The sequence below is a fragment of the Raphanus sativus genome, chromosome 2 (assembly GCF_000801105.2).
Source record: "Raphanus sativus cultivar WK10039 chromosome 2, ASM80110v3, whole genome shotgun sequence".
Taxonomy (NCBI): domain Eukaryota; kingdom Viridiplantae; phylum Streptophyta; class Magnoliopsida; order Brassicales; family Brassicaceae; genus Raphanus; species Raphanus sativus.
Genome location: NC_079512.1, coordinates 23,702,380 through 23,729,262, shown reverse-complemented (window position 1 = coordinate 23,729,262; position 26,883 = coordinate 23,702,380). Strand labels below are relative to the sequence as shown.

Sequence of the window (26,883 nt, the reverse complement as noted above, 5' to 3'; positions counted from 1 at the left end):
GTGGGTCTTGACTTTTCAAATCTGTAACTAGAAGAATCCGAATTGGAGGCTACTCTTAACATTTGATTATCTTGGAAAGGTGTGGCTCGTTGGAAGTCCAAGTTGAGTTCGAACAAGAAAAGCCCAATAACGTTTTTGATTGTTTTCTTTTGTGTGCGAAGCAACAATAACCGAACAGTTAAGAGAGATAAATACCTATGAAGAAACTGTAAACAATTATGTAGCTATGTATAGTTTTGATTGAGCTCTTGCTAAATTGGATTGTGTTTCTATTTTCTTTTTCAGATTTACTGAAAAACTCTGTTTGCAATATTTTGATCAGCTATATCTCATTACTGGTTTGATTTATCTTTTAATGAAAAATTTCATATCACTTTGAGCGATTATTTTTATTCGTACTCGTAAAAACCAGTAATAAGATAAATTAAACCAGCATATATAAGATAAATCAAACTAGTAATAAGATAAATCAAACCAGATTTTTATGGGATTTAAGGATTCTTTTTGTCACAATCACTATATATGCTAGTTTCAGTTTGGTTCAATACTTCCAAATTCAAAATCATATTAACTTTGTCAGTCGCACTTAATTTGGTTTATTGGATTGAATTCATAATATATGGTCGTTCACTTGACATATTATAATATATGTTTCAGTGTCATATATCATTATTTTTTACCTACCAAAGAAAATATCATAATTTTCAACTCAAACCAACATCCTAGCCTAAAAAGATAAAAACTTTTGTCAGTCACTGAAATTTTTGTTTATAGTAAACCAAAAGGTATTTACCAACCAAACAAATGTGAAAATTTGAAAAAAAAAATATGAAGATCGTTCTTGTTTGAATTTTTTAAAAGATTGTATAATTCGATATCTTTATATATAGATAGAAAAAGTCGTTCAAATTATAATGTAGCTAGCTAATGCTCTTAAGGTGAAACTTTTCTATAACAAAATATTCGTTAAGAACTGGAAGATAATGTAAAGACTTGCACACACTATGTTAACATGTAGACTAACACTTTAATCCTAACACTTAGCCAGGGGCGTTCCTGAAGGGCGTTCCTGAAAGATCGGGGGCCTAAAACATTTTATAAAGGCTTTAACTAAAAAAAAATTTTAAGCTAATTTGGGGGTCTTTTTTAGAGTAAATATTTTCAAAAAAATTGGGGGCCATAGTCCAATGTTTCACCTTGCTGTGCTCAGGACCGCCTCTGCACTTAGCAAACAAGTCATAGTGAAGGTTTGATAGGAAATCTTTCTTTTCTACTGCAAACAATTCATAGTGAATCAATAACATGTTGATCTGATTATCACAAACACTGCAGAGAACTACCTACACTGATTCTTTCTACCGCAAAACTCCAATTGGATTATATAATCGCAAAAAGCTTATTTCATTCTATAGTCTGTATTGTAAGTTTTTTATTTTTGATAATTTTCTGATTACATGGTTATATGATCACATCACTTTGCGCGATTATTTCTAATGAATAGAGTCAAATCAACATATTTTAAGTCAGTACTCACGATCCAAAATATGGAGTGATTAAGGTTTGGATCGGTAGCTATCGATTAATTACGGAAAATAGTTAAGCTGTAAAAAATAATTAAATCGCAGAAAATTTTAAAATTTATAGAATGATAAAATACATGTTTAATTGATCAAAATGTTTTATATGATATTCACTTTATTATAAAAAATAAATATCGATAATTAAAATAATTATTTCAAAATGTGAAAATAACTAAAATTTATTAGTTTTTATTATAAATATTAAGTTTATCTTTCAATACGTTTTAATAATAGATTGATATTTTATAATATTATAAAATAAATTATAGGATAACTTTATTTACAACATAAATATTAATCATTAAAATCATTTGCTATTTATTTAAAATTTTATATTAGTATTAGCATATAATCTAATAATATTAAAGTGTTGATTTTGTAAATAATATACTAAACTCACTTTTCTACTTAATGAAATTTTCTTTTGAATTTTTGTCAACACAAACGCAAATCTGCATTTTTGAATTTCTGTCAGCACAAACGGAAAAAGCACAAACGCAAAAGCATTTGTCTTTTAAGAAAGACCATCATTTTCAGTGATAAGGTAATTGATAAAATATATAATTAGGAATTTTCTGTATTCGGACTAAGGAAACAGATGCATGGATCGCTTTCCAACACCACTGTGGTCATGAATTGAAACACATACAATCGATTTTTATCAATTTTGGATGACTACTATCAACGAGATAAGAAGTGAATTATGTGAGCAAATCCTTAGCAAGATAGATTGAACCTATAACTGCTTTATTAGAATGGAAAGAAGCTTTAGATGCCCCTTCTTTTGAGAACTAAACATTTCTGTATTCCATAAGAGAAGGTGTCATCCAAAATAACTGCAACCTTGATTACCTTCTTACAATGCCATTTTGCTAAGGAAATTAGATTACACGAGCTTTTGAGATCGTGACAAACAAAAAGATTACAAGAGCTTGAGTTGATTTCATTGAAACGGAATTCTGTTGTAATAAATTATTGCACGCCTAGACCGATAAGAGTTTTAGACTCAGATTTGATTCGTTTAATAGTTTTCATTCATAAACTTGTTAGAACAAAATTATCAAATCCGAAACTGAGAATATCAAATACATTACGAATCATATAAACTCAAACCCTCAAATCTAATCATAAGTGGATTTTTATAAAATTAAAGCATATCACGTTGAAACAATAATCATAGCTTTCACGAATTCATAAGAGTACACATATCAAACGAGCATCATTGATAAAATAGAGATAAACCATATTGGCAAAAAAAAGACAATTTATTAATCAAGAAAAATTACAAGTTACTCAAGCATCACATAGCATCGAAATTAAAATAAAACTGGATAATCAATTACGTTTTCTTGAGAGTAGAGCTTTCACTCGGCCTTCTCTGCTTTGGTTTCTTTCTTCTCTTCTTTCTTCTCTTCTTTCTTTTCTTCTTTCTTCTCAGGCTTCTTCTCCTCTTTTTTCTTCTCTTCCTTTGGTTTTGAATCTACAGCTTTTGGTTTACCCTGCTTTGGTTTCATGAAGCAGAAGCAAGAGCAGCATGGACACTGGAACAAGAACTTCATTTTTCTCTCTCTCTCACTTATCCCCTTCTCTCTATCTTACAATCTCACACACACATTCTACATTCCTTACCTAAGAACTAAAGCTTTAATGAAAGTAGAGCACTGATTGGGCCTTTCTAGTCACTTGTTACTGTGCTTTTTTGACATTTCTCTAACAATTTTGTCCTTTTCTTCTCGTCTAATAATGATACTTTCCTTGGTCCCACTCCAACCAATTATCTTTTTATTTTCAATCATGTCCCCTAAGCTCGGCTGGAGTGACAGTGTCCCGAGTCCTGAAGGTGGCCAGTTTCTTTCAGAATTTAGTGACAACTAAATCAAATAACTCTTTAATAGCTTTCTCACTTATTCACACGCACGATCATTGATATTATAGTTTTTGAACTCCGTTTTGGTGTAGAGCAAATCATATTTAGGAACAAGTGGCCAACCATATGGATTTTTTTGAATCTGATTGAATTTAAGAGAATTATAAGTTTGCGGATGGACTTCTTTTCTGTGGTGTTCAGATGGTTCATAAAAAATGGATCTATATTCAAATTAAGTAAACGGAATGTGACTTAGTTTCGTATAACAAGACGATAAAAGTTTTGGAACTTGTTTACGTCCCATGTTCATCTAATACCAGTTGACCACAAGGTTCCTTTTACACTCGATGTTGTATAACACAGAAACATGGAATTCGATTATCGCTTGATGTTTACCATTTGATTATAAGGCCCGTTCTACACTCGATGTTGTATAATACAGAAACGTAAAATTCGATTATCGTTTGATGTAAGGAAGAAAACGTAAGGGAATGACAATGTCATGTGGAGAAAACAGTCGGTTCTTTTTCGTATATTCATGCACATGCATAATGACTACTTTAAGAATGATTATGAAATGTTGGAGAAAACAGTAACGATCATTATTATAATTTGAAGAAAGTAGTTCATATATTATCTTGGATCTTTGTGACATATGGTTGGATTCCACTTCAGTCTCTTTCAAACCAAGTGGATGGCCGCCCTCCTCTTTTATTTTATTTTTTTGTGTGGGACCTTGCGAAGGATTTCTCTGCTAAATCTAGTAAATTATTAATCAATTGCACTACCTTATGATAATGATACTCAAAATCGCATTTTATACACCGTTTAGATGTTTTTGGATATTTGATATCTAATTTTGTATTGCACAGCAATGTGGGCTGGGCTTAGGGTATGTGCTAAGAATCATGGTATCTTTATGGTTTCATACATCACGATCCTGGATTAACCCATTAGTATCATGATAAAGGATCAGGCTACCCTCAGATTTATTTATCCAAGGATTTTGTTATGATTTAAGTTTTCTTATTCAGAGGGAGATGTCAGCTATAGCAGGAGTTTCATCTAATGATCTCAGTGGTTCAAATCGTTAACTATAATGACGAAGTTGAATTCTACAGTATTTTCTCAGGTTTATGGATTTATATTCCGTCAATTAACAAAGAGTAAAATTTTCTTTTTCCATGTAAGATTCCTTATAGAAACTTCTAAACATATACCATTGTGGATGGAGTCATCTTGGTTTCATATGCTGCGGTAGCTTATTACATGTTTACTGGTAGATTTATTTGTTGTAAACAGTGTAACATACTTCACAAGTTCACATAAATATTTATCGCATTAGTAGCTCTTCTGAGTTACTAGAAACCTTCCAAAGGAAGTACCTCTTAAGATCTCGTGTTCGAGTATCGCTGCTGAGGAGGGAGCACATTTAACATGCTACGTTCGAGGACCGAGGTTGTGAAGGGATTACGGACCTTTTTTTTTCTTTTTTTTTTTGCCACTTGGGGAAATTTCACACCCAGAAACCTTTGAAGGTGGAATCGAACCCTGGTGTCTTGGATGCCACTTAGCCACTAGATTAAAGCTGATCCGGCAGGGATTACAGACCTAATCACCTAAGTCTCTTTACTGACAAAGAAACAAATGTAGAACATACCTAAAAGTCTCTTTACTATATAACAAAAAAACGGAAAAAGAATGTAGAATATTTATGTTTAAGAAGGTAGAAAGTTTTTTTATATAAACGATGATAATGTAATACCAACCCAATATTTATACTCCCTCCGTTTCAGATTAGTTTTCGTTCTAGAGAAAAATTTTTGTTTCAAAATAAGTGTCGTTTTCAAATTTCAATGTAAAATTTATTAATAAGATTTTTCTGTCTATTTTTCTATTGGTTAAAATATGGTTAGGTGTTTAGGTAATTGTGTTTTTATCTTAAAAATATATAAAATTACATGTTTTATTAATATGTATGCATAAGTTTAGAATACGACAAATAAAATAAAACAGAGGAAGTACTTGTTAATGGTAGGAAATAAGACAAATGTACTTACTTTTCCAAAAATGTTTGTATAATGTTGGTTTCTCAATAGTTATTCAATTTGGAACACCGAACACAGTCAATTGAGACACAAGATGGGATCTAATTGACACGTTGAAAAGATGAGACAAGCTTTGCATCCTTTTCTGCTTTCTGAATACGGGTCTTTGTGTTCTTCTACGACAGGAAAATATAAATCTCAAGTTATACGATTTTAGAGATACATGCATTCTGTTTATAGCTGTGTATGTCTCTGAAGTCTTTGTAATAATATTAGCCAAAACCAGATTATATAGCTATGCAAAATAGGTACAGGTTGACTAGTTAAGTGCACCAGGCAAATAATATGGAAACATTTACATTAGAAGTCAGTTTTCTAGTTTAATATTACACTAGATGATAATCCGCGCCATGCGCGGGGTGAGTTTTTTAAAATATGTTGTATTGAAATATTACAATTAGAATGCATCTTGTTATCAAGATTTTTTTTTTACATTTGATATGGGGTGGACATTCGGATACCATTTGGTTCAGTTATGTTTCGGTTCGGTTCAGTTATGTTTCGATTTTTTGTGAGTTCGATCCGGTTCGGATCTACGGGTTCGGTTTGGGTTTGGACTCAGATAACTCATTTTATTTTTAAAAAGTAAAATTCATATATACTTTAAATTTCTCAAAATATAAAAATAAAAAATTATTTATAACATATAAATGTGTATAATGCAAGCTAAAATACTTAAACTTAACTTAAAATTTGGTTAGTTTCAATATTCGGATAAGAAATCAATAGATATTTGAAGTATTGGTATTTTGAATATCATTTAACTATTTTGATCATGTATTTTTAACTATTTGTAAATATTTTCAAGTATTTTGGACAACTTAATAACATTTTATATATATTGTATATTCTTTTAGATATTAAATTCTAAAAATAATTAATATATTTAAGTATATAAATCTGGTTTCGATATATTCGATATCCGAAATATTTCGTTTCGGATCAGGTTCCGTTCTAAAAAATATCATCTTAATAACATCTTACAATTTTTGGTAATTTATAGACGTTTTAAAAAATTTAAAATATAACATATATGAAAAATATTTTTTTAAATATGTTTAAGTGATTTTTTTGATAATATTAATTAAAATAAAATGTAGAGGATACAATTTTTTTATCAAATATTTTTTATTTGTAATCATTAATTATCATATATACATTAATCATATTAGGTAATTTCGTAGCTTTTATTTAAAGAAATAAACTTATGTAGCTTTTATTTAAGGAAATAATTTAAGACTACTAATTAATATGATAATTAGTTTAATAAAAAGTATAATATATATTTATATGGACCAACATATTTTTCTAAGGATTTCTGAGAATCATCCTAGTGATGACACGTGGCTACAAAACATGTTGTAATGTTCCAGGATTAATATATAGGGGATTATAAGACACTTTCTTCTACTAGGGTAGTTTTTCTAAACCAAATCTACTTTCTACTTATAATCTAACTAAATAAGCTAACTAATGTGGGTCCCAACTTTCTCTTTCTTATCAATTTTTTCTTTTCCAATCAACTTCTTCTCTTTTTTATCGCCATTTATATATTTTTTTTGTTTAGATGATTAGAAAATTCAAATCTGATTCTTAATTTTTTTTTCTTAAACTATTTTTTATGAAATCGTTTTCTCCATCACTCGATCTATCTTTTGAGATCTGTGAAGGTGCATCTCCGATGTTGGTGTACACTTTATTTAATGTACACATGTTATTTTGTGTACGCTATTTGACATATACACGTGTACATTCAAAATGAACCAATATATGTGAATAAGTTGTACACATAAAGTAGACCGGTGGTTGCTTACTAATGTGTACAACAATATGATGTCCATGTGTACACAAATTTTACTATCATGTACAATGATTCACTTGTATGATATTGTCCACGTACATAAGACCAATTTTTGTTTTTGAGCAAGAACAACAAACGACATGTGTGTACACTTTGTGACGTGTACACATGTAGGAATTTGAACAAATTAGATGTTTAAAATAAATGGACATGTTATTTTGTGTACACTCAGTAACGTGTACAAATGTACATAGAAAATAAACCAATATATGTAAAAAAGTTGTACACATATTGGTTCATTTTCTAGAAAATGAACCAATATATGTAAAAAAGTTGAACCAATATTTTGTGCACACTCAGTAATGTGTACACATGTACGTAGAAGATATGAGGCACCACAAAAGTTATTAAAGAATTGTGTTTATTTTATAAAACCACTAGACTAAAAAAACAAAATCTGAGAAAAAAATAAGATGAAAAATCAGTGGATCCTACAGATAAGATGAGAAATCAGTTGTCTATTTTTACAAAAAAAAACAAATAGCGTATACATGTGTACAATATGAGATTATGTACATATGTACACTGTGAATGTCCACATGGATCATTCAAAGAGAACATGTTTTAAAAATCTTTCAGTGGCTATGAAAATGTAAAAAAACTCTAAAAAGAATTATATTTCAGATCCTAATGTATATATATGTTTGAAGATATGTGTAGTTGCTTTGACAGCTCATGGTCAAAAAGTACATGCTTCACAATGTACATATGTACATTAACTTCATATCGATCACAATGATGTACACATTGATATAATTCATCACATACATGTGGATAATATATCATGTGTACATGTTGATAATTTTTTGCATATTCATGTGTTTTAACAGTTTGAAGCATGATTAAGAGTGATGTCACAACAGAGATAACACTTATGTCAATGTACATATTGAACTAACAAAAAAATAACACTCAAACATATGTGTACATGTAAATATCCGAAAATAATATATCTCAAACATATACACAACTTTACAACATGCATGACATCTAACATGTATCTCAAACATATGTGTAAATGCAAAGCAAATGTACAAATTTCTTTGATTTTTCACCATAAGAAATAAAAATACACATGTCTATTTTTACAAAAAAACAAATAGCGTACACATGTACAATATTAGGTATGTACATATGTACACAGTGAATGTCCACATGATCATTCAAAGAGAATGTCCACATGTTAGCCTTTGTCGATGTCAAAAACATATGTGTACATGTAAATTTCTTTTTTAAGTATATGTTAAACACACAAACACCTTTAGATGTGCTTACAAATTACTAATATAATAGTGTACATACATATTATTATCCATGTGTACGACTCATGGATGTGTACATGTTTTTTTCAATTTTTAAAGCAGTGGTATTTTAGTAAATATGTCTTCGTCTTCCTTAGATTTTTAGGGTTTTCTGCAACAATTTTGCAGCCGCCATTGATTTCTTTCACATAATCTTTCATTTTTTTACATTTTAATTATAGGTTACATACACTTCAAGATCGTAGTGTTATCATTTAGAAAATGGTTTTCAAATTCAGATTTCAAAAATAGTGAGTTTTTTTTGGTCAAAGGAGATGAGTTGAAGAGAACAAGAGAGATGAATTAGCACAAGAGAGATGAATTGAAACACGGCCACCACCGCGGAATTCAAACATCACAACCACGAGCACAAGAGAGATGAATTGTGAGAAAAGAAAACGTTTGTGTTACAGAGAAAAAGAAAGAGAAAGAGAAAGAAAAAGAGAAAGATAAGAAAAATAAAATTAAAAATTGTAAGACCCATTTAGTTTAAAGAATGCACATAGTTAGGAAATAGTTAGCTTGTGATTTTAATAAACTATCTTACGAGCAACAACTGCCCTAAAGTATAATAAAAAACTTAAAAGTGTCCTACAATAAAAATAACTCAATAATATGAACAGAATGACAAAGAAGGGTGACCGAAACTAAACATACACCAATGAAAAAATAGTAACTGAGGTGAAGTGCGATAGATTCGAGGTACGATCGTAGAGAAGACTTGAAAAACAAAGAAAGTAGGAGGCCGATAGGTGTACGGTTCGAGAACTTCACGTGATTTGCGGTATGTGAGTAGTTGACTATACAATTCATTATCGAAAGACATCACTCCACTCTCGATTCTCCCAAACATTAATTAAATTCACATTAATATTATATAGATATAAAATGAACGCTCCATAGGATAAATCTCTTAAATAGTACACCTTTAAAATTTACCATAAAAATAGCATTCAAAAGAAAAATTCTTCAAAATAGTAGTACTCATTTAACACTAAATCAAAAACTTAAAATATTATATATTTAAAAAAACCTTTTAATATATGCTATTTTGAAAGAAACAAATTTTGTCAGCTATTTTTAGATATTATTTAGTGCTATTTGAGAGTATTACTCTACTTTATATATGTAATGCTGTAGAAGAAAAATCGGTTGTATCACTAGACCCACAAAAACTATTCATCATAATTAATTATCAGTACCAAGTTCATAACTTTATTTTTGTCAAAGTACCAAGTTCATAACTTACTCGTAACTATTGGTTAATTACTTCAAGTCTTCTACATATATATAATTACAATAAAGAGTCTCTTTCCAGTTTTCTCATTATATATTCATATATATATATATATATTTATATATTATTATTCATATATATTCATACTATTATCACTTTGCACTGCATGGTTCTATCAAAATTTAAAACTTTATCTTTAAAATATCATGTAATTAAACACAAAAAGCATAACAGAGTTAGTGGGCACATCATCAATCAAGGACCTTTTGTATATGAATTTTCCCCATTATGTATTCACAAGGTACTTTTTCGAGACCATAACAATTTATTTATCGTTATTTTAGAACTATTTTTTGTAGGTTGTCAATAGAGAAAGATTTTAAGGAAAAAACAGAGTTATTTTAAAATAAAAAGGCCAGAAAACATATCATTAATGCAAAAATGTGCAAGTCACATGGGGACGCGTGCATCTGGCCTTTTCTAAGAATCTCAACGGTTCCACCTCTTTCACGGCATCGAACCCGTGACGTCCGGCTGAAAGTCCAAACCGAACCGGTGAACCCACAAGGTTCTAAGGAAGGTCACTCTCTCCGGGCCACGTGCACCGTAAATAGCCATGATGCGTCACGATTTTCACGGGAGGTTCGATTACTATATATTGAAACACTTGCTACATTTTTCCTGGTTAAAATTTGTTTAGATATTTTTTTATGACTAGAGGTTCTACACTTATGAATCTTTTTATGTTATTATGGATAACGATACTTAAATTTTTACTTTTTAGAGAAAAATCATTTTGGTATTTGATTTTTGGGGCAACGTATTGACAATATGAGTTATTAGCTTCATCATTAGATAATCGGATTAATTCGGAACGATACCTTAGTCTTTTTCTTCCATTATTTTCCTTAATGCGACAAACTATATAAGAAAACGAAAGGCGGTAAGAAAAGTATTTACCTAACTACATACTTTTGTTGACTTTGTTCCAACTAAAAATTTAGTTTGTTTCCCACTAATTTGTCCAAAAATATAGATCTGTAACAAAACGACAACATTTTGTCTGCATATGCTTATGATAGTTTCGAGAAACTTATGTTTTTTTTTTTACCTCAACGGAGGTAAATTAAAATAACATTTTCTCTTATCTCCAAAGTAAAATATTCAAAGAAAAAAAAATTACAGCTAAACTGTATGAGGGTTTATTATTTAGAGAATATAAATAAACTTGTGAGCTGTATGTAATAAATAGTTGTGCAGAATTTTGTCCACAGAAATTAAATAGTAAAATTTTAATTGACAATTATAATTTGTAAAAAGAAAAAAAATAAATAAAAAGTTAAGGAGAAGTGCACACAAGACTTTGGAGACAAGACCTGTCACGGACAAAAGCTAATTAGCAACTCTCACTGTTCTTGAGAAAACGAAACCAACTCTCCTCTCCTTTTCTTCTCAAAAACATCTTCTTTCTATTGTCTTCTCCAATCAATTTTGAAATTAAAAACATTGACAAACTTTTAAACCTCAACTGCTCTTCTCTCTGTTTCACTTTCTAGACTGTTCTTGTCTCACCACGAAAAAGACCTGCACTTGCAGACTATACACTCTATAAACCCTCCAAACAAAAAGTGTTTGGCATCATCATTGTTTCCCTGAGAGAGAAGAAAAAGATCATTCAATGTCTCAGTGGCGGTTGTGAACTCGAAAGGTCTTAGCTTTACCTTGGAAAGCTCTGCAATTTAGGGTTTTTGTTGGCCAAAATTGCTTAACGGTATTATTACTTTACTCTTTTGACTGATTATTTTAAGTTTTAAAATTTAGTATTACTTTGCTTAAGTTACAAGTCTTTGGATAAGACTTGGGATGTGAGCAGTCTTAGTTACAAGTCTTGTCTGTTTAGTTTCTTCTTCCTCTTCTGCTTTGATTTCATAATACTCTTTTTTTTTTCTTGGGATTCGGTTTCAGGAAGATACGTTTTGCTCTTCTCAATTCGCTTTCATCACAATGTTGCTTCAATCACAAGTTGTGCAAAGCTCTACTCTTTTTGGGACATGAGCATGTGACTCTGTGAGTCTTCTTCTTCATGAGCCCTTAAGTAAAGCAAAAAACGAGAAGACTCTTGTCTGTGTGTTAGTTAAGTCATGGTGATCATTCTCCTAGTGATGTTCTTCTTTCTTGGTTCAACCCTGAGCCAACCTACGCTCACATGTCATCCCACCGACTTATCTTCCCTCAGAGAGTTCGCAGGAGCGTTGAAGAACAGGTCCGTCACCGAATCTTGGTTCAACCATTCAACTTGTTGCGAGTGGAGTGGTGTCAATTGCGATGCTTCTGGTCGAGTCACAAAGCTGGTTCTGTCTGAAAAGGGTTTAGAAGGTGTGGTCTCAAGCTCTCTAGGCGAGTTGAGTGAGCTGAGACTACTCGATCTCTCTCATAACCACCTCAAAGGCGAATTGCCCTCAGAGATCTCCAAGCTGCATCAGCTTCAAGCTCTTGACCTGAGCCATAATTCACTAACCGGGAACCTATCCAAACTCGGAGCGTTCCCTCGTCTTGTGATGCTTAACGTAAGCAACAACTTGTTGGAAGGTGAGATTCATCCTCAGCTATGCGGTGAGGTTCTTGATTTATCGATGAACCGTCTCGTTGGGAGTCTCGATGGACTGTACAGCTGCAGTAACTCTACTCAGGTCTCAGTCTCTGGAAACTACTTATCAGGAGAGTTAAGCGAGAAGCTGAGCAGCCTCACTGCTCTCAAGTCTCTCTTGATATCCGAGAACCGGTTCTCTGGTGAGATACCAGATGTCTTTGGTAACCTCACTGAACTCGAACACATAGACATAAGCTCCAACAAGTTCTCAGGAGAGTTTCCTCCAAGCTTATCTCACTGTACCAAACTCAAGGTTCTTGATCTCAGGAACAACTCGCTAACCGGTCCTGTTGATCTCAACTTCACTCTGTTTCAAGACCTAGCCGTTCTTGATCTCGCAAGCAATCATTTCTCCGGACATCTCCCTGACTCTCTCGGTTATTGCTCAGACATGAAGATCTTGAGCTTGGCGAAAAACGAGTTCACCGGAAAGATCCCCACCACGTTCAAGAACATGAAGTCTCTTCTGTTCCTGTCCTTATCCAACAACAGCTTCGTGGATTTATCAGAGGCCATGAACGTGCTGCAGCATTGCAGGAACCTCTCAACTCTCATCCTCTCTAAGAACTTCATGCGAGAGGAAGTGCCGAGAGACGTCACCGGATTCGACAACCTCGCCATCTTAGCCCTCGGAAACTGCGGTCTCAGAGGTCGCATTCCCAGCTGGCTGCTGAGCTGCAAGAAGCTGCAAGTTCTTGATCTCTCTTGGAACCGCTTCTACGGAACCATCCCTAGCTGGATCGGTCAGATGGAGAGTCTCTTCTACATAGACTTCTCAAACAACACGTTAACAGGACACATCCCTGTGGCCTTGACCGAGCTCAAGAGCCTGATCCATCTAAACTGTACAGACTCCTCTCAGATGATAGACTCTTCAGGGATACCTCTCTACGTGAAGAGGAACAAGAGCTCTCACGGTCTTCCTTACAACCAAGTCTCGAGATTCCCTCCTTCCATCTACTTGAACAACAACAGACTCAACGGGACGATCTTGTCAGAGATAGGACGGTTGAAAGAGCTTCACATGCTGGATCTGAGCAGGAACAACTTCACCGGGGAGATACCTAACTCCATCTCAGGTCTCGACAACTTGGAGCTTCTTGATCTCTCTTACAATCACCTCAACGGTTCCATCCCTCTCTCCTTTCAGAGCCTCACTTTCTTGTCGAGGTTCAGCGTCGCTTATAACCGTCTCACGGGCGCTATTCCATCGGGTGGTCAGTTCTACAGCTTCCCTCACTCCAGCTTCGAAGGAAACTTGGGACTCTGTCGCGCCATTGACTCTCCCTGCGATGTTCTCATGAGTAGTAACGTGTTGACACATAAAGGCGCTTCACGTAGTGGTAGTAATGGAAAGTTTGGGAGAAGCAGCATTGTTGTGCTTACAATAAGTCTTGCCGTGGGGATCACGCTTCTTCTCTCGGTTATTCTACTAAGACTCTCGAGAAAAGATGCTGCTGATGATGATGATAGAGTCAATGTTTTTGATGAGGAAGTCATCAACAGCGAGGTTCTTCATAAAGCTCCTCCCATGTCGTCGTCAAAGATAGTTCTCTTCCATAGCTGTGGATGCAAAGACCTGAGCGTGGCGGATCTGCTCAAGTCCACGAACGGTTTCAGCCAAGCAAACATCATAGGATGCGGCGGGTTCGGTCTCGTCTACAAGGCCAATCTACCCGACGGCTCTAAAGCGGCGGTCAAGAGGCTTTCGGGTGACTGCGGGCAGATGGAACGTGAGTTCCAAGCAGAAGTGGAAGCGCTGTCACGTGCGGAGCACGTGAACCTCGTCTCTCTTCAGGGATACTGCAAGCACGGGAACGATCGGCTGCTTATCTACTCGTTTATGGAGAACGGGAGCTTGGACTATTGGCTGCACGAGCGTGTCGATGCGAACACCTCTCTTAAATGGGACGTGAGGTTGAAGATAGCTAAAGGAGCGGCGCGTGGGCTTGCTTACTTGCATAAAGACTGTGAGCCTAACGTTATCCACAGGGACGTGAAGTCGTCTAACATTCTGTTGGACGAGAGCTTCGAAGCTCATCTCGCGGATTTCGGGTTAGCCAGGTTGCTTAGGCCGTACGATACTCACGTGACGACTGATTTGGTGGGGACGTTGGGGTACATTCCTCCGGAGTATAGCCAGTCTTTGATAGCCACGTGTAGAGGAGATGTTTATAGTTTCGGTGTGGTGCTTTTGGAGCTTGTTACGGGTAGGAGACCGGTGGAAGTGTGTAAAGGGAAGAGCTGTAGAGATCTTGTGTCTAGGGTGTTTCAGATGAAGGCTGAGAAGCGTGAAGCTGAGCTTATTGATGAGGCGATACGGGAAGATGATGTGGATGAGAAAGAGGTTTTGGAGATGTTGGAGATTGCGTGCAGATGCATTGATCATGACCCTAGAAGGAGACCGTTGATTGAAGAGGTTGTTGCTTGGCTTGAAGATGTCCCAGTAGAGTCTGTTAAACAGTAGTGTTAATCCTTTTGTAAGGATCTTTTGTTAGTTCTTTAATGTAAGATCACTGGTTTTTTGGTTAGAGAAGCTTTGGGGTATACATGTAAGTTATGAACTTTTGTTGATCAAGTCTTGGCCTGTGTACATTGTTCCGGAAGCAAGATTCAGTTCGGTTTTGAATCCTAGCAATTATACATTACATTTTTAGAACAAAAAAATGAAACGAATCAGAACCTAATGACACCCAGATTTGTACAGTATAATATAGTTTATATATATATATAAATATTAACTATGTTTAATTTTAAAATAATCAAATAATTTGTTGTAAAATAATAATAATCAAATAATTTTAAAATACTATCTATAAATTGAAACACCTAAAAACTGAATTACTATAATATTCTTTATCCGAAATATAAAAAAATTGTCAGAATTTTTATCTAAAATTCTGAAGTTTTTTGAATTTTTCTGACATTTTAACCTAAATTAACGAAATAACTTGAATCAAATCGGAAAGATCCAAAATTATTTCGAGGCAATTCCTCTCATGCCCATATTTCTTACTCCTCAATCTCTATTAGACAGTTTTTTTCTTTTAATTTTATATGTCTAACGAAAAATTATAAAATTAAATCGGAAATGTGAATATTTTTTATTTGATTTATAGAATTTGATAAAAATATTTCAAAAATCAAAAAACTGTTTTTAATAGTTTCACGAAAATCATCAAAATATAGTTAAAAACGATTTTAAAATACATTTTTTTCAAATTTGAAAAGTATAGAAGTTATATACTTATCCATGGGTTCACTAATCCATAAGGGGGGAGTTAGGGTATAGTTTTGAAGAAGGGGGAGGATTTTATTTAGGATTTTGGGTTTTGATCAAAAATAGAATTATGGAAAAGAGGTATAGAAGATCATGGAAGCCTATCGGAGATTGTGTGTAGAGAAATAGGGGTATGGAAAAGTTTACTCAATTATTTCGCATGGTAGCCAACCAATTTTGTTACTGCACCCAATTTTGTTATTTTCATCAGCTCATATGCCCTTCATCTCCAAAAACAAATCCACTATATCCTTCACTAATAAAAATATGAAAACCCCAAATCAAATCTTCCTTTCTCTTCAAAACTAAACCCTAACACCTCCTTATGGATTATTGAACATATGGATAAATATTTAAGTTCTATACTTTTCAAATTTGGAAAAAATATATTTTAAAATCGTTTTTAATCATATTTTGATGATTTTTACGAAAATATGTAAAAATAGTTTTTTAATTTTTAAAATATTTTTATCAAATTTTATAAATCAAATAAAAAATATTGACTTTTCCAGTTTAATATGATTTTTCGTTTGACATATAAAATTAAAAAAAAAATGGAGAAATAGCAGATTTAAATTTTTGATCGGACACTGGAGACGATTACTCCAACCAAATGCCTAGGGCCAGATCCGACATACAAAGTACAAATACATCAAGAGAATCAGACTTTTCTCATGTGACAATCCTTATGATACGTTACAAAGTATCTTAAAAAACGTTAAAAAGAGTTTTGACATAAAAGCAGACATATATGTTACAACAGCAACAACAACAACGACGGAGATGTAAGAAAAGAAACAAAGGGACAGTCTTAAACATATTAAGCTAAAAGCTTTTCATTACCCTTTTAAAATCTGTCTTTAAACCTGATTCTTGAAACTTGTCAAATCACCTCAAGAACGTCTCCATAACGTCAGGGAACATTCCTGCATTGCTTCCAGAGTTGTTCCTGAACTCTAGTGGTTGCTGATCCAGCGAGGTTGATGATGAGGAAGAGTCCATTCTTGCTGGTAATGTATAGCTTCTTCTAAACTTGCTAGGATGACTTTCAAGGCTCAAGAACTCGTTCTGGTTCTCGAGATTCATCGGGTTATGCTCCTGGTTAAACAGAAGTCTACTAGCTTCATCTGCACGGCCAGTCAAGGCATTGAACAAAGATAAACCATTGGGCCATTTGATGTCTTCTTCATGTTCTTCCATGGGAGGAAGCATCTGAGGAGCAGGAGGAGCATTGCTTTCTTGAAGGAAACCGAATCTTGTTGAAGCAGGTAGTGTTTGGTTCTGATAACCAGGGGAAGGTAACAATGGAGAGTGTGATCCCCACCCTAAAGGCTGAGACTGAGGTTGCTGGTTTGGAACCAAGGATGAGGATGGAGTCACACCAGTTCGGTTTGAAGAGAAGAGCTGGGAGAGGTAAAAACCGGATCGATAACCAATTGATTCAAACAATTGCCTCATCCTCAGCACAAAATGAAGATCTTCTGGAATCTGGAGTGAGTAAAATAATGATTGTATAGCAGAATCAAAAAGCTAAATCTGAAACTGTAAGATAAAAAGAACTCACAATCTTGCAAGAACCTAGCTGTAACAAACCATGTCCAGCTTGAATCACAGCAATTGTCTGGTCATTTAAACATTAAGGTGAGATCAAGAAGATTAAAAAAAAACTGAAAAACACATGTAAAAAGGATGTTTGACTGTTGACCTGTATGCCTGATTCAAATTGGTCAGTCCATTCTGGAGGAAGCTGCAATAAATTTTTGAACAACCAAAAGCTTAAGTGTTAAGGTGTCACCATTAAGATCATAAACTTCTTATCCAAGAAAAATAAAGAAAGATATAAAAGATCTGTGGAAGATTGAGAAAACATACAGCATCAAAAGAACTCTGCCAGTAATTAGCAAGATTGGGTTCAGATTCAGATGGTTCTTTGAATACCCACTTGTGACATTTATCAGAAGCAACTTTGCCCATCAATCTGCAGATATCATATCAAAGATTCACAATATAATATATCTTAATCAAAGTTTAGCTAATTATGGAGTGATTAGGGTGTGTTTATATAATCCAATTATTTTCTCCATAATTATTTATATAACCACCTACCCAGCACCCACCCTTCTCCATAATTATATAACTGAATGGACATCTTGCTGAAAGCTTTTCTGACAAGATCTTCACCTTCCATGTCTGGTTCCAGACAAAGATCTTCACTTCTCCCTCCTCCACAAAACCCATCTTCCCACATCAACATCCTTTAGTATTAAAATCATACAAACGAAAAAATTGTTTCAGAAAGAGATCTTGAGTTGAAACAGAGCAGCTCTGTTTCTGTCAAAAGCAGAGGAAAAATAGAAAGAGACAAAACTCACAAGCTGCCACTTTCATCTCCAATCTTGCATCCATTACCACCACGGACCCTCCTGTAATCAGAAAGAGGAACAATAAAAGATAAAGAAACACAGATAGAGAAAGATTTATGAACAAAGAGAGAGAGAGATGTGTGTACGGTCGGGGACGAATGGTCCAGAAAACAGAGTAAATCCAGTCTGAATTAAGACAGACGCTTCTAAGTGCTTCGTGTAGTGCCATCATCCCTACAGCATCTTTGCTTCTATCTCCTCCTACACTTCCTGAGCCCACCATGTTTCTACTCTCTCTCTTTTTACCCTCTTTTCTTTCTATTTCTCTCTCTCTCTCACTTCATAACCCTTCAGGATTCTCCAAAGACATAAACCATTACAACTCTTTAAGGTCTTTAAACTCTTTAGCTTTCTTCAGACAAACTCTCTTTTGTCCAAATATTATAAAACTACCCACTGAAAAGAAAAGAAAAAAAAAAAGAAAAGAAAATAAGTTATCTTTCTATGTGAGAGCAAAAGAGTTTGTCAACCACAGAGTCTCATCTCTCTCATACTTTCTCTCTCTACTGTTCTTTTGCTTCGAGTCTTTTAGTGAACAGAATTATATTAAACGAAATCCCGGCGACAAGTTAGGGTTTAGCCGTTTAAGGGAATATATGAAAAGAAAATTGATTATTTATTGGAATATCCGTAAATATTATTTCTTTTAAGGTTATCACGATTGTCATACATAATGTCATCTCCACTTATTGAGTTGCATTCATAAATATTTGGTCCACCTATATTTATTAAAGTTTTAGTTTAATAATTTTTAACACGTTTTTCAGTTTTTATAATCTTTATTTTATGACAACTAAACATTTTTGAAAGTGTTTTGTATGAGAATTTCGATTTTTCAACAAATTTTGCTTAATAAATTCATTCTTGGTGGTCCATTGTTTTAGACTTTAAAAATTAGTCTACCTTCACCAAGAATAATATGGTTTTCCTATAATTCCATTATAGTTGATAGTTAAAAACGCTATTACTTTTTTTTTATATGAAAACCCAAAATAGTGTTACATACATTAGGCTACAATACATACTATACACACATACTTTAAATGGTAATTAAGAGAACGAATAGTAACACTGCATTTTTTAATATTCTTTAAAAATGTTACCATTCATGAAGAATAGTTTTCTTTTTTATTTCTAATTATTAATTTTTATAGAGAATTAGGGAGTATATTTGTTTCTTATTAATTTTGATAAAAAAATTATTTCTATTAATTCTTTTTTATTTATTTTTAATGGTCCTATGATGGTTACTAATTACATCCCAATCTTCCGAAAACGAAAAAAAAAATCCACTTCTTAACAAACTTTGGACATGGCTCTAAAATTTTACTTTTTATTTAAATATTTCTTATATTTTTATTTAAGACATGAATAAATTTGTCAAAATGCATATTTCTCATTGAATTATATAAAATATAGAAAGATTGAGATTTGAGGGTGGGGACAAGTATTATCTTCTTTCTGGCTAGCAAGACAAATGTAGGTGTTGAGGGATGACAAAAGTGGTTCTGTTTTTGTTTCCCCCTCTCATCACTCACTGCCATTTCTTTTTAAAGTATCGTTTTACCCTTCTTCCTCCACATAAATTACGACTCAGGACAGATTTGATGTTTTATCGTATTGAAAATGAAGCAAATGAAGCTGGACCATTTCATCTCCATCTCACAATGGTTTTCTTTTTTTTTTTTGTTTAACCTGGGGGTATCCCAGGCCCAGAAGGCCCAGACTAATCCCCAAGGGGAAGGAATGCCCACGGATAGACGCCCCTCCCAGTTTTTCAAATGGGCCGAAAGCATGGCCCATATCCGTGTGGGTGACAAGAGCGTTGCAAGGTAGTTCCCTCCGGCGTGGATCGAACCCCCTACCTGGGTGCAGGCGGGGACCCGTCCTAACCATTGGGCTACAACGTCTTGTCTCTCACAATGGTTTTCGCTGCGAAAGTTTTTATTTAAAATGACATAATATTGAAAACTAGATTTGTGTCATGCTATACTTCAGAGTTCAGTCAAGTAGCAGGCTGGACCGCAAATTGTGTTCATTCCAGGCCAAACCTAGCATCATCTCTTTATCTCGTTAATATTCGAACCAATAATGTGGTCTTAGTTTTGACATAAACGTCAAAAGAAATATTTAAGATGACGTTTCATATTATTCCGTTCATGTCAATCCTATACATTGATGATTAAAAATGCGAACGGAATTCTTTTCAAAGAAGAAGTTTGTTTGGTACAAACATGAAAAATAACAAATCTCGTGTTATCGCACTACATGTAAGATAAATTGTCAGACATTACAATGAAGAATCTATAAAAATGTTATATATCGGCTATTAACCCTAGAATACATGAAACATACGATACTTATTCCACATGCATACTTAGCATACATTATCCATCGATGTCGGCAGAAAAAAGAAGAGTTCCCCACATTAGCTCTGGCTGTCAACAAGAGATATCGGGGGTTATAGTTGTACATCCAATAGGCAATAGATGATCATGGAACTGACCATATCCCAATTTCTCCATCTTCAAGCTTTTTAATTAGTCGAAAGCTTTAACTCTGACCATGTTAAGCTAGATGGGCTTCACACTTAAAACCAATTGGTGATAAGAGGAGTGGTTCATCCACCTTATATACTACTAAGGATCTCTTCCAACTACCGATGTGGGACAACTATGTATCTAATACACCCCCTCGAGATGATGGCTCTTTGAGCGTCAATCTCGGAATGCTCGGGCAAAGATCGATGGGCCAACTTTAGGCCATATCGATGTGGATCGGGTTGGACTGCGTGGATCGGGCTCTGATACCATGTTAAGCTAGGTGGGCTTCACACTTAAAACCAATTGGTTTTAAGTGTGAAGCCCATCTAGCTTAACATGGTATCAGAGCCCACGATCCAGAAAGTCCAACTCGATCCACATCGATTTGTGTCCAAAGCTGGCCCATCGATCCTTACCCATAAATTCCGAGATTGACGCTCAAAGAGCCATCATTTCGAGGGGGCGTATTAGACACAAAGTATCCCACATCGGAAGTTGGAACTAATATTCACTAGTATATAAGATAGATTGGTCAATCCACTAATCACCGATTGATTTTAAGTGTGAAGCTCTTCTAACTTAACAGCTTTAGTTTCCATCAATAAAACGTGGTTTTTTGTTTGATCAGCGCATATTCATCAGCATTAAAATTCACCTACTGTTCATAGTTCGTTCTATTCCAGAAATGGATTTATGCACTTATCCAATATTATCAGCAGGATGTTATAAAAGATATATATGCGTTCTTATCAGCACCACTTGATTTAACCATGGCTAATTGGCTATCGTTTGTTTACCAAACATATTGATAACAAGAAAAAACTCGTGGAAAATAATATACGAGATTAGTATAAGAAATGAAAAGCTTAAGAAGTAACATACTATTTTTGATGATATAAACAAATAGAGTATGTTGTCAAAAAAAAAACATAGAGTATTTTTCCATCTGTACACGGTATCAAAATCTATCTAATTTATTTTTCGTTATCTATTTTTTCTTTGTTAGCTTAAGAATAGATAACAAAAAAATTAGATAGGTTCTTATATCATATAAAGATGGAAAAATACTCTTTATGTTATACCATCAAAAGTTGATTACATTAATCTTTATACTATATCAACCCTAGAATATATATGATGGTTTTTTCTCTAAGTATATACTCCCTTCATTTCGCAAAAGTTGTTATTTAGACATTTTTCACATATATTAAAAATGATCAAAATGTATTTATATTTTTATCAATTCAATTGGTTTACTAATATTGTTTTAGACAAATAGATTTATTTATAAAATAAATTCATTTCAAATTAATATTAAACTAAAAATTAAATTAAATTGCATTGAAATTATAGAATAACCGTTTTATATAATAAAAAGGATAAATTGACACTTATTAAAAAAACAGAAGAGTATAATATTTTTTTGTTCTCAAGTATATCTAAAATACATCATATTACTTGTCCTAATGGAATCAACAAAATAGAAATTGTAATGAAAGAAATTTAATAAGTTCTAAAGCATTAAAACTCCTCCAATATTATTGAAAACGCTGACCAATCTTATATAACAATTGCAATAAATCAAAACAAACAGTCTCAAGCACCACTAATCTACAATTACTCGCTAGTATGCACTTCATATACCACAATAAAACCTTGACTGTTTTATATTTCATTAAAAATTTCTTTCAGGACTACCATACGAATAGTTTTTAGAATAGCTAAAGCATAAGGTCCTAAATTCATTAGAGAACTACACATTAAATAACAAAACAAGAAAAACACATATGGAAAGTTAACATCAAATTTTATATGATTTACTACAAAATTTGAGACTGATCTTGATTTCAAACTAAAGAGAGAAGAATAAAAATTCGATATTATAAGATGGACCCAAAAACAAAGTTATTTGTAGAAAAGTAGTTAGAGTCATAAGCTGTACAAAAATATAAGCATGTTTCATTCACAAAAAAAAACAAAGCAAAACCATATGCAAAGGCTTAATGTTGTTACAAAAGAAAATAATTATAAAGTTTAATTTTTAACCAAACAAAAAGGTTAGTGCATCATTTGACTATGCACACAAGGAACAAATGTTAATTAATGTAACTAAAGTTTACAGTCATGTGACCAAAAAAAGAAGTATACACAGTCCAGCTCTTTCAAATCAACCGAATATTAGTTAAAAATAATTAGAGATAAAGTTATTAAAAAAAATAGTACCTAATCACTGAGATCTGTCTAGATGAAGAAGATAATTAATAGCAGAATGTACTAATCTAATCTGATTAATTCAGCAAAGAAAATATCAAAAAGGAGGGGGTCACGTGCGCACGTGCCGTCTGCAGTGAGTCGGTGCGTCACTTATCGTGAGGAAAGCGAACCGCACGAATCGCGGGACCTTCTCCGTTTGCAGCACTCTTCACGTCCTCTCTCAGAGACCACGCGCCATATCTCACGCAATCCCTTAAATTTTAAGATTGAAAGCACACATATGCTAATAAGACTATGGCCATGTTCGTTTACAGCAACCAACCACTGTGATCTATGACAAATGTTATTCGTTTTGTTGTTGTTGTTGTTGTGATTTATGAGTTGCGACCAAATGTTGTTTGTTTTGTTTTTGCAAGTTTCTGATACATTCAGAACCGTGCTTACCTTGTTATTTTTGAGGCATTGGCCTCAGACCCCCTCTCATATCAATACAATTTAGGGCTCCCATATTCATAAATAATAATACAATCAAAATGATAATATGATCAATGAAAAACATACTAGTTTTAATACTTTTTAATAATAAAATCATTTCTGTTTAATTGTTGTGGACATTAATTTATTTTTCTTCTTATTTTATATGTCAAAATACCTTTTCCATATAGAGTTTGAGTTTATATTTATAAATTTTCAGTTGTAACCAAAATATAACATTTATCGTTATTCTTCATAAGATTATTTTTTTCTTAAACATAACGTCAAAATCATTAAAAAGGTTATTTTCTGGTTAATATTAAAAAAATAATACTATTGTTTGAGATAAATTAAATCATTTTCGCCTCAGGCCCCTAATAGCCTTCCCACGGCACTGGATACATTGCATCTCATATTAACCTTATTGACGTTCCAAAGATTATTTAGGAGATAGACAAAGTAGATTTTGTTAACTATTTCGGTATTGATTTATGTCAAAAGTATCCTTATATGATATATCTGAGAACACATTCTATTCTCATGTTTAATCTATACAGGGGACAAAACGGTAAGTTCTTACTAATGGATTTATCATATATCCAATATAAAAGTTCTATGTATAGTTACTTTATTATTTTTTGTTTCTTGTATTTCCAACCAATTGCCTTTTTTTTTTAAGTCGTTGATTTTTTCTAGTCCTAAGAATTACAGATTGTTATAATCTAATCAAATTTAGTAAATTTATGTCAAGTGCTGCGTTTTCTATAGTTATAAAATAGGTCAACATACTACCTAGTACCTAACATAATTCTTCCTCACGATATTTAACTTGTAGTACTAATTAAGTTGAGTTAGTTGAATTTTGTTTAGTCATGCACATAATATCTCATTTTATTCACAAAAATGATAAGTAGACATTTTCAGGCAGTTTAATATGCATTTAGCAATCGAATTAGTGACTAAATGAGTCAGTCAAAATACAAAAGTGAGAAAATAAATTTATTTAATTTTCCTAATAAATATTCCCTTTATTGTATTTTTAGTTAAAAGTATTTTATTAAAATTTGACTGTATGATTTGACAAAAGAAAAACTAACTGTTACATTTGGTATGATCCAAACGGCCAAATTATACATCTATGATCTAACATCATCTATTTTTTAGCACTATTTCTGTTTTATATTCTAGTGCTTGTATATCGAATAATTTGCGTTACAGATTCCAACACCATTGTTAAGAACATGAATTATTTTGGGAGACCCAAACAATGAAAAGAAATCTGAAATTTTTTTTTTTTCTAATTCAGACAGGCAAACACATTGCGCGTGGACAAGTTAGAGCGCGTCATATGAGGAAGAACCAAAAACAACAGATGTGTGAGCATTCAACTAGGCTCCGTATTGACCGGCACAGGCCGATCTAACTCCTCCCACGACCGTATCTATGGTGGGTCCTCAATCGTATCTTATTGTGTTTTATGAACATAATATATAGTATTTGTTTATGTAGTTTAGTTTCACAATTAAGAAAAGAAAAGGAAGACTCAATTCTCAGACGGTCAGAGACGTCCTCAGTCGTAAAAGAAAAAAAAATTCTTAGGACCTAAATATATCTATTAGTAGTGAAATGACCCATTGTGAACTAATCCATTGCATCGTCGAACACCTATTATTGTTTTTATTCAAAAAGCCGCAATAAATCGTACATATCACTTTTGAATTTTAATACTTGTCCTTAGATTTTATTAATCATGCTTTTTCTTGATTACACACTTTAAATTTGTTTTGATTTGAATTATATAAAGGGAGAAAACAAGAAAGAATCAATAAACCAACATCGAGTAATTGGCTGTAACTACCGTCACTCAGTTTCAATTCACGATGGGAAAAATTATCTACAATAGTAGATTTTTTCGCAAAGAAGTGAAAATAGTTTTTTATACCAAACAAAAATAAAGCAATAATTAACTAGAGAGGTAACTTAATGGATTTAATGGCTGTACTTCCCCGAGAATTAATTTAAATTTTTTTATAGATTTGAAATATCCCAAGTTATTCAAAAAAAAGCTAAAACTAGAGAGGTAATTTAGTGGTTCTATAATCAACAGTAGAATAAATAAAAACTACACCATGTGACATTTTTTACTATCTACTAAGAGCATCTCTAAAAATGAATCTTATTTTAAGGATGGAGAATCTTCAAAATAAAGGTTCGAGGATAGAATGCTCCAAAAAAATCAAATTTATCTTTCACACTTTATGTAATTTGTATTTTAGTCCTTAATTTTAATATAAATTATTTATACTCCTTAAATTTTATATAGACAAATAATACACACATTAATAATATGAAACACAATATTAATAAATACATTTTATTGTAACACAGAAATACATAATAATAACATAAAATCCACATTAATTCATTAAAAATACATCGAATATTTAAGTTAGATATATGTGTATATTTAAGTGAAATATATATGTAAAAAATCCATATTTTGTTTTATTTAACATATTATATTATATATATATATAATATATATATAAGATTTAGTCAAATATTTAAGAGAAAAATAATTATGAGGATTAAAGTGATAAAGAAAATAATACTAATACAATTATATGTAAGTTATAAAATGTAAGGATTAAATTGAAAAGTAAATAATGTTTTGAGGGTCTCTTGGAGATCCTCTAATAAACGCAAAACAGTATAGGTTTTGTGAAGTTTTTAAAATATCAGATGCTATTTATCAGCATTCAGAGCATTCAGAGAATTATCAGAGATTTCAGTATTTATTTTCTTACTTATTCAAAAAAAAAATTCTTCTCCTTAAGTTAGAGTCCTGTCAGCGAGAGAAAGAAAGCGAGAGAGAGAGAAAGTAGATCTAATCGGTTCTGGCGGTCGGCCGGCGCGTGAGCGCTCGTGCCGCCGCCGGAGCTTTTCGTTTTTCATCTTCCTGAGTTGTCTGGTTTCACCTCTTTTCTATCTTACCTTTCGTTGCTTTGTTTGAGCTCTGGTCTGTCTTTCTTCTTCGGAGACGCGGTGGTTTGGAGGGAGAACGCGACCGTCTGGGTTTTGGTGTGGTGAAGAGGGTTGTAGTGGTTAGCTTTTCCGGGAGGTGGGGGCTAAGTTAGCTCCACCGACGCCGGCCCCAGTCGCTGCGAGGCGGAAGTTTCTTCTACTTCGCCGTCGTCAGCTCAAGTTGTTCGGGGCGTGAAGACGAAGCTTGTCTTACGCCGTCGGCTTTAAGGCTCATCGGTTTTTAGTTAGTCAGGGTTGGGTTTCGGTTCGATTGGAAAAGGATTCTAACTCTTTTGTCCAAGGTTTAATTGGCTCTTTGTC

The 26,883-nt window shown here is 33.1% G+C and overlaps 3 protein-coding genes across 5 annotated transcripts; 1 reads left to right on the top strand and 2 right to left on the bottom strand.

Moving 5' to 3' along the window:
• Nucleotides 1–2,737: 2,737 nt before the first annotated feature.
• Nucleotides 2,738–3,229, bottom strand: LOC108829483 (UPF0329 protein ECU05_1680/ECU11_0050). The gene has a single exon (XM_018603137.2). The coding sequence runs from the start codon at nt 3,137–3,139 to the stop codon at nt 2,945–2,947; it is 195 nt and encodes a 64-aa protein (XP_018458639.1). The 5' UTR covers nt 3,140–3,229; the 3' UTR covers nt 2,738–2,944.
• Nucleotides 3,230–11,343: 8,114 nt separating this feature from the next.
• LOC108843119 (phytosulfokine receptor 2) lies at nt 11,344–15,151 on the top strand. The gene is made up of 2 exons (XM_018616222.2): nt 11,344–11,725; nt 11,920–15,151. The coding sequence occupies exon 2, from the start codon at nt 12,096–12,098 to the stop codon at nt 15,069–15,071; it is 2,976 nt and encodes a 991-aa protein (XP_018471724.2). The 5' UTR covers nt 11,344–11,725; nt 11,920–12,095; the 3' UTR covers nt 15,072–15,151.
• Nucleotides 15,152–16,532: 1,381 nt separating this feature from the next.
• Nucleotides 16,533–18,883, bottom strand: LOC108818852 (protein RICE SALT SENSITIVE 3). Of its 3 annotated transcripts, XM_018591802.2 has the most exons (7): nt 18,394–18,883; nt 18,257–18,307; nt 18,002–18,139; nt 17,757–17,862; nt 17,590–17,631; nt 17,449–17,505; nt 16,533–17,372 (listed from the first exon to the last, which is right to left on the bottom strand). In XM_018591802.2, exons 1-7 carry the CDS (start codon nt 18,528–18,530, stop codon nt 16,773–16,775), a joined length of 1,131 nt encoding a protein of 376 aa, XP_018447304.1. In that variant the 5' UTR covers nt 18,531–18,883; the 3' UTR covers nt 16,533–16,772. The 3 variants fall into 3 exon arrangements, with proteins under 3 accessions (XP_018447304.1, XP_018447320.1, XP_018447312.1); XM_018591818.2 differs by lacking the exon at nt 18,394–18,883 and having other exon boundaries at nt 18,066–18,139; nt 18,257–18,313; XM_018591810.2 differs by lacking the exons at nt 18,257–18,307; nt 18,394–18,883 and having other exon boundaries at nt 17,991–18,130.
• Nucleotides 18,884–26,883: the final 8,000 nt, after the last annotated feature.

Bases quoted from the DNA above. Each gene is read 5' to 3' on its own strand.
- LOC108829483 (XM_018603137.2), bottom strand. From the start codon at position 3,139: ATGAAGTTCTTGTTCCAGTGTCCATGCTGCTCTTGCTTCTGCTTCATG.
- LOC108843119 (XM_018616222.2), top strand. From the start codon at position 12,096: ATGGTGATCATTCTCCTAGTGATGTTCTTCTTTCTTGGTTCAACCCTG.
- LOC108818852 (XM_018591802.2), bottom strand. From the start codon at position 18,530: ATGGTGGGCTCAGGAAGTGTAGGAGGAGATAGAAGCAAAGATGCTGTA. The intron at 18,308-18,393 runs GTACACACATCT...TTCTGATTACAG, and splicing joins TGGACCATTCGTCCCCGACC to GAGGGTCCGTGGTGGTAATG. The intron at 17,632-17,756 runs GTATGTTTTCTC...AATTTATTGCAG, and splicing joins GGCAGAGTTCTTTTGATGCT to CTTCCTCCAGAATGGACTGA.